The sequence below is a fragment of the Ipomoea triloba genome, chromosome 1 (genome assembly GCF_003576645.1).
Source record: "Ipomoea triloba cultivar NCNSP0323 chromosome 1, ASM357664v1".
Taxonomy (NCBI): Eukaryota; Viridiplantae; Streptophyta; class Magnoliopsida; order Solanales; family Convolvulaceae; genus Ipomoea; species Ipomoea triloba.
This window is the reverse complement of record NC_044916.1, coordinates 31,323,584-31,332,308: the sequence shown is the minus strand read 5'-3', so window position 1 is coordinate 31,332,308 and position 8,725 is coordinate 31,323,584. Positions and strand designations below refer to the sequence as shown.

Genomic DNA, 8,725 nt, shown 5'->3' with positions numbered 1-8,725 from the left:
GGTTGGGGGTGGCGGTGGGGGTGAGTGGTGGCGGCGACTGCAAGAGTGATTGGCTACTCCCTGCTACAAACGGAAAATAACTTCCCCAAAAAATGGGAGAGGTTGGTGTCATTTTCCGGAAAATCACTTCTATTTTCATCGACCACACTCCTATTTTCCATTGACTTTTATTTTTCCTCTCCTCCGCCAAACATTGAAAACCCGAAAAATGATTGTCAAGAATAACTTTCCAGGTTTCCAAACACACCCTTAAGTCAATGTACAATATATGTATGACGATGCAAAATACAACTAACATGGAAATGAGAAAAATCTTGCCTCCCTTACCCCCTCTCTATATTGATTTTCTAAGGGCAACCTAACCAAATTGAACAGACTATTGACTTCGTAACCACTAAGTTACAAGTTTGACTCCCACTGAGAGTGTCTTATTGGTCTTCTTGGTTTGAAATGATCAATTATGGACAACTTATGATGGATTACCTCTATATGGTACTTTACCGGCTATGATTATAAGGCTGAGTTATCTAATCCCCACCCTCGATTAGTGACGGTACTGTAGGTTTTTCTCGTCACTCAAAAATAAACATTGATTTTCTTGATAATATATTTTTGGTCAGCTAAAGCTGCGGATGCTGCAGAGGAGAAGAATGGTTGTCAGTTTTGACTTGTGAGAAGGGAATTTGTGGATGAAAAAGACTTGTCAACTGCTTTGGGGTTGAACTACCTCATGCATTCAGTTATGTTGTTCCTTGGAATTCAAGGTTGTTTACCATGTTCGCATATGGCATTAAAATCTGCACTACTTTTTCTTCTGTACTGGAGCTCAATTTAGATTGCTACATAGTTTAAGTCAAAGTAAACACTATGAATAAACACTCTATGATAGCGTGACGTTTGGTTCACATAATAAAAACAGAAGGAATATGAATAGGATTATAAAATGAATAATATAATACATACGAGGATTGATCTCGGTATTACACTTATTATGGTTGAATTAACAACTTATCAACTGACCCAAACTATTGAGTTTTGAAAAGCCATATTTGACTTGAAGGGTAGTTAGGAAAAAATGTTTGTCCTTGATGTGGGCTCTATCCATGTGCAGGGCAACATGGGAGTATGTTTATAGAGTTCCCATGGCTATTGTTAAACAAAAGCAGAAGAGTCTCCTCCATATTGTATATAATAGGGATGTTGGGGAGTGGACCAAATCTTGTTGATACATCCAATCACTTGAATCCTATTAATGACTGAGTGGACCATATACATAAGGAAGAAAAATTCTTTGGGATATTTACATTTTGAGAAAAATGTTAAATACTTGATCAACTTTATACAAAAAGCCGATTAGATTTTAACTTTTAAAAGCTGTAATTAAACATATTAGCATGTCATTTTAACGTATCAAAGTCCAAAAATAGATTAATAGCTTATATTAGGAGATCATTAGGTTGGCTTTAACAAAAATCTACGAACGATCGTCTATCGCCTCTGAATTCATTTATGAAGAAGGTGGCAACCGGTCACCTTCTTCCTCAAAAAAGGCGATTGTTGGTTGCCTCCTTCATTGACAAAGAAGGTAACCTCGGTTGCCATCTTAGAGTAAGAAGGCAACCACCGGTAACCTCCTTTGGTGAAGGAGATGGGAGATCGTTCGTCGGTTGTGTTTTTTTTTTTCAAACTAGTCGGAATCTTAATGACGTGCTATTATAGGCCATTAATTGATGTTTGGGCTCCGATGCGCAAGAATGACATGCTGATGTGCTTAATTGTAACTTTTAAAAGTTAGAAGTTTAATCGACTTTTTGTATAAAGTTCAGAAATATATTTCAACATTTCGCCTTGCACTTTTGAACTGAGAAAATACTTGTATTGCACATCATTCAACATTTTGTACAAAATTTCTTGGAACTGGAATGCTGGGGAAAGGAAAAGCCTCTTCATCCTACAAAAAATACCCAAAGCTATGTTTAGATCTTTTCTGGAGAGGGCTGCTCTCTGTTTTATCTGTCATTTTCTCTCTTGGTACAATTCTTTTTTTTTTTTTTGGGGGTCAGTATATATGGTTTAATTTGTCACTTGCACAGTAGGTTACAGGAAAAGAAAAGAGAATGAACACAATAGGAACGAAGTTTTGACAGACACTCAAGCGGATACCCAAATTTCACCCGAAAAAGCTAGTTCAGAGTGTAAATTTGGTCTCAACTTAAGTACCGGTCCCCGTTCCCGAAAGAGCAGCTGTGTGATCATATGCTAAAAATGGGCCTTGCTTCTGCATTGACATGCAACTGCAACAGAAACAGATTGATTTTTCTGGTTAATGTCTTGTTTCCAGATTTTGCCAATATCTTGTGCTACTCTAATGGCATCCAGAGAAGCACCAGAGAGACCTCTCCTTGTGAAACCAACAGCATAGAGCCCAGATTTGCCTTTCCACCCGTTTGGAAATGGGCTTTTTGGAAACCCCTCTCTTGAAAAGAAATCATTTTCCTGTCAACAAATAAATTCTGTTATGACATCAAACTAACAACAACCTTAACCTTGTTCAATAATGTCACCATTCCTAAATATTGCACATCAGATCTGATCTGCTCTTCTACCTAACTACATCCATTTTCTTGGATGACTCAATCTTTTTTCTGGTGAAACCCCCCCAAAAAAAAAAAGGAAAAAAAAGACAGACCACCTAACAGTCACAGATGACTGTGTTGCAGATAGGAAGAGGGAATCTACAGAAACCAACTTCCATAACTGTCACAAAATTCAAAAAATAAGAATATTACCTTTAGCCAGGAGGGGACATTGCTGCAATACCCAGTTGCCAGAATTACAGAATCTATCTCAAGAATTTCCCCATTAACAAGCTCCACTTTTCCAGGCGAAAACTTCTTGATTCCTGGGACTATCCTTATTTCCCCAGATCTAATCTTTTGCAGTGTCCCAATGTCCAACACAGGGGTCTTCCCTTCATTGTTCTTCAGTTGCAGAGGGCCAATTTCTGGCCTTTTCAGACCGTACTTTTCGATGTTTCCCAGAATGATTCTTGCGGCGGCCACAAGTATCCTGTCCACCACCCCAACCGGCAGCCATTTCATCATCGCCACCGCTAGCTCGAACGTCGATTTCCCCAGAATTTCCCTCGGCAAAACATGAACCTATGATAATAGCAGAGATGAGAAGATGAGTTATGGCAAAAAATGAAGAAATTTTGCAACTGAATTGTGGGGTTTAATTTAATTTAATTTGAACTTACTGAGCTGCGAACCACCATTGATGGAAATGCATTATGGTGGCAAAGATCCAAGGAAACTTCCATGCCGGAATTTCCGCACCCAATTACCAGAACACGCTTCCCTTCATAATCCTCTCCCGATTTATACTCACAAGCATGCATGACAGGGCCGCCGAAATCCCTCATCCCCTCAAACTCCGGCGCGACTTTCTCGGCGTTCTCGCCGCTCGCCGCCACCAGCCACCGGCAGATGTACTCACTCACACAACAATCATCACCCGACACCGTCTTGATTCGCCAAAGCCCGCAGCTTTCATCGTACTTAGCCGACTGCACTGTCTCGTTGAATACTGGGCTGATCTGAAACCGCTTAGCGTAGGACTCAAGGTACTCGATGAACTGGCATTTTGTAGGGTATTCCGGGAAGTCTTTTGGGAATGGGAAATATGGAAGCTCGCAAAACTGTCTGGGAAGATGAAGTTTAAGGCGATCATAGGTCCGGTTTTGCCATAAAGAAGCAATACAGTTTGTGCGCTCAAGGATTATAAAGGGCACCCCTTGCTGTTTAAGGCCTGCAGCCACTGCTAATCCTGAAGGACCCGCCCCTACAATGACAGGGCCATTTACAAGAGTGCATCTCCCTGCAAAGAACTCATCATTTTCTGCAGAATCAGCCATTAATGGAGTACAAGGATTCATCTAATTAACAGTAGTCTTTGAGTAGCAGCAAATTAAATTGAGAAAACTCTCGATCAGAGAGTTAGGCTTAGGAGAATAGAATGAATATAAGATTGTTATGATGACAGATTGACAGAATGTGTGGAGGGGGTTTAGAGGTTTAAATAGGGGGGAGTTTGGGCATAAGTAAGCGACATGTAATTAGGGATTTGAAAATGATGTTTTCATTGTCCTTTTCATATGATTAACTCTCTGCTCTCTTTAATGCACACTTCACATTCCTCTGTTCTATCTACATGCAGCCATGCCTCGTTGCATTGTGACCATCAATATAATAGACATTATAATTATAATACATAAAACGATTTAATGATCATTATGTGAAACATAATAACTTCGCAGGTTTTCACCTAAGACATGGTCGCAAGTCATGTGTGTGTGTGTGTGAGGGTTCGGGTGAAACATGCTCTCATGTAAAAAGTGATAGACTCATCTGATTCATCTATCTAAGTAAATCATTGGTTGAAGGTTACGGAAAAATAAGGGGAAAAAGGGAAAAGTTCATTTTATAAATATTATAAATTAAAAGTTTGAAATAATTATAAAATTAACTTCGCATTTTTTAAACTAAAATCCTCAACCATTGATCAACCGTAATGGACGGCTGAGATGAGTTCTCACATTTTATAGGATGGGATTATACTCATTTGAACCCGCTCCTACACACACACACATGTTTTTAGAAGAACACTAAGAACTAATATCCATCGTCCATTTGAGAAAAATACAATGGCATTCTAGTAATTTTTTTTCAACTTTAAAAGTGCATTTTTAACACTTTTTGATCTATTACATATGGCTAATTAAGATTTGTTCTTAGTTTTATCCCGGAACAACTTTTCATAATTCATTTCATATATATATATATATATATAGCAATAATTGCTTTAAAATGTCAACCCCAACAATAATATTTCACTAATTAATCATTAACAAACCAATATAAATACTGACTTCTAATCTTTATCATGAAAAAAACATAGACTCTGCTTGGTAAAGTAGTTAGCTTATCAGTCAATTTTGACTTATTTGACTACTATTAGCTGTTTGACTTGATTAAAAAAATTAATATAAGTGTTTGATTAATTAACTTTTTGTAACTTTAAAATGCTAAAATTCACTTTTTCAATTAACTTTTTGAGAAAAAATTATACCAAATAACTGGTTAATTTATCAAACACTTTTCTACAATCAACTAATGCTATTGACAAAAACATGCAAATTATTATTATTATTGTTATATATTCCATGGATGAATATTTCCGTATTTTGAAAACTTATTTCATTTATATTATTTAAACCAACTAAATACTAAAATATCATTAATGCCTATTCCTTTAACAAACTAAATAACATAATATAATTCCTGTTATACTCTTTGTCTATTTAATTCCTTATGAAATAATATTTTTATTTCTTTAAAATTCATTCGCGAGCTAAACTATTAATTTGCTAATTAAAATTAAAAGAATATTTTAAAAAAGGAGTTGGATACTGAAAGTTGTGTGTTATTGAAAAGAGTAATGATTAACTTAGTTGACTTTTTGGGAAAAGCATGAAGAAAACAATAAGATGATCAACGATTGTTATTTTCTTAAAAGTCATAAACTAATCTTTTGTCGGCGCAACTTTTAGTTTTGCGTTTTTTCCCCCTCTAAATTACAATTAACTAACATTACTTTGTTGGGATGTAATCAACTTGCTCGATCTTATACTACTATATACTTGTACTTGTTCTGTATTCTAAATAATAAATATATTATCCTTAAAAAATAGAAAATTCAAATGATTAATTAACTACGTACTTTATGAAGCTAATTCCCATTGTGCAGTCAGTTATCACTACACTAGCGGCGTCCTTTAGAAACAGTTTTATATTAGTGGAGTACTTGATCTGATCATCATTTCGTGAAAAACATACGAATTAGGTTCATGTTCATGGTTAATGATGTTTTTTTTAGTACTACAATCTAATCTATACATAGTATCTGCCCAAATGATGTTAATATGAAAATTTATAATTTTCATATTTAAATCTTGCACAACCAATCGTGTTTGTCATTGATGGGTTAGTTTCTTTTTAAAAAAAAATTATTATTTATTGCGTCATAATATTATATTTTTTATCAACTATTCCTCTATTATCTGTCTTGATTTAGAATTAACGTCCGCGTCGATGAAGAAAGGAAATGGGTGGGGAGATGTTAAAACAATAGGTTAAAAATGATGTATATCATAAAAGTGAACAAATAAGGATAAAAAAATGACTAATTATAAATAAAGAATAAAATACAATACTTAAATGACATATTGATTATTGATTCATGTGACAATTTGGACTAGCTAGCTTCTTTAATTTATCAATTTTCTCGTCTTGTAATGTATGCCAATTGTCATAGTACATTATGATTATTAGGGACGTTGTTTGGTTAGAGTATCATAACCGGAATCATATATACTCAGTAATTGGAATGGGTTTTAATTAATAAAAGTAGACTTTTTGTTTAATAGTAGACAAAAATTGTAATTAAAGTAAATAATTAAATGTTTAATGACTGTGTGACCTGAAAAATAAGAGCAAATTTTTTAAAAATATTTTTTCTTTCCTCATATTTCATTCCAAGAAACAAAATGGAAGTTAATGATAAAAGAAGTTAGATATTTATATAATAAATGGTTAAATTTATGTGTTTATATATGCTTACCAGAAGTGGTGTAACAAATATATCTCGGGATGAGGAAATACGGTCAGATGCCTAGATTAAGAAAGTACAACGGGACTGATCAAAGTGGTAGGCTATAATGAACCTAGAACGGTAGACAATAGTAAGGTGTTCGAAAGGGTCCGAAATGAGAGAAGTTCCAAAAGTCCCCCCCTTCACAGCAATTAATGCGCATTTTATAGGCAGGGCAAGGCGAACATGTCAAGTTATTGGCATGTCTTACACGTGTTGGATGTTGGTTGGACGGTCATAGCGGTTGTGCCAAGTGTTTAGTGAAGGCTATATGGGTGACAGGAAATGACGGGATGTGATATTATATATGACATATTTATTTTACTCGGGGAGTGCCCTGAGATAATATGGTTAAAGACTTGCCACTTCACTATAAAAGTTATCTAAAAATATAAATTTAATTTCAATTTAAATATCAGGCCACTACACAATCTCTTATAGAGTTATTGTAGCGTCCAATCATAATATTACTTCCTTTGTATCTGTAAATTAAATGGGTAGAAGGGATTTGGCCTGGGAGGCATGCATGCATGTGAGATTGAGAATTTTCATTTCCAAGATTGATAGATATATATGGAAATTCTAACTTAATTTGGTATACCCAAGATGATGAAGAGCATGTATGTAATGCAACAACGTACCGGGAATGTTTTTGTATTAATTATCAATGCACGCACATTGCACCTACACTGTACTGCCTCAAACTTCGATCTCCTTAACTTCGATTCTCATCTCCATCATTGCAAGCATGCCTCATCTACTTTCATCCCTCAATGCAAGGTTTAAGATTCACAAAATATATATTGTGCAACATTGTCACACTGTTATTAATTATCTGTGTAAATTGTTTAATTGCATTATTCTTTAATTTGAAGTTCGAATGCTTATTTAGAACTTTTTTTTTAATTTGATGATTTTAATTGCATTTTTAAATAAAAATCCAAAAGACTTATTTCACTCCCATGCACTGTCACCTCTAAAAGTATAATAGTAATTTGCTTCAGGTCCTGTTTGGTAAATAATCAGTCGTCTATCAGCTAATTTTGGTTTATTTGACCACTATTAGTTGTTTGACTTGGTTAAAAAATTAATATAAATGTTTGATTAATAAGTTTTTTGTAACTCCAAAATGTTAAAATTCAAAAAGCTACTCAAAGCAGCCTTTTCAATTACCTTTTTGAGAAAAGAAATTATACCAAACTGCTATCAGCTAACAACTAATTTATCAAACAACTTTCTACAATCAGCTAATGTTATCAACAAATCATACCTTCTAACCCAAACACCCAATCGCCATTTACCAAACAGGCCTCATTCATCACATCATTAAGATTAATATGGATGCTGCATGAAGATAGGAGCCAAGCCCCACGTGGGTAGGTAAAGAGGGAGGTGTAGCGTTACTTGCACCTTACCTAGGAACCCCAATCACTTTTTTTAGTAATTTAAGATGTTTTATTTCCATGTAAATTTTAAGTGACTAAGATCACAAGATGATTTTACTTTAACAGACGGACTTTTCTTGGAGTTTACTAGGTACACATCTTTAAGTAGTAGGATATCCAATTACTAAACCTTGTGTTAGAATCAAGTGCTTAATTACTACTACGTCAAAAGTTATAGCGAGTAGTAAATAAATAACTTTATTTCTTTATACTCGTCACATTTTCGATAGACAAACTAGGTGCTAGACCTGACCCTTCAAGCCTCCGCTCAACAAATCTAACATCCAATTTTCTAAAAAAAATCATTTCTCTATATGTTTATTAATGTGACATTTCCTATTCCAATTCTAACAACTTGTCAAAGACCGTCATTTCATTTGGATAATTGTGGGATTGTTTAATGGATTAAGCATATAATTATATTATGATTGAAAATGTTTACATTATACTTAATTAATTATGAAACGCAGGGTGTTATGTTAAATATGTAAATTTGATAGAAACGGTAAGAACGTAACTTATGTTTGTAGAAATTATATATATATATATATATACACACACACACACAC

General features: G+C 34.6%; 1 protein-coding gene across 1 annotated transcript; it reads right to left on the bottom strand.

Moving 5' to 3' along the window:
* Positions 1 to 1,875: 1,875 nt before the first annotated feature.
* Positions 1,876 to 3,928, bottom strand: LOC115998621 (probable indole-3-pyruvate monooxygenase YUCCA3). Its single transcript, XM_031238232.1, has 3 exons — positions 3,260 to 3,928; positions 2,790 to 3,161; positions 1,876 to 2,496 (listed from the first exon to the last, which is right to left on the bottom strand). Exons 1-3 carry the CDS (start codon positions 3,914 to 3,916, stop codon positions 2,260 to 2,262), a joined length of 1,266 nt encoding a protein of 421 aa, XP_031094092.1. The 5' UTR covers positions 3,917 to 3,928; the 3' UTR covers positions 1,876 to 2,259.
* Positions 3,929 to 8,725: the final 4,797 nt, after the last annotated feature.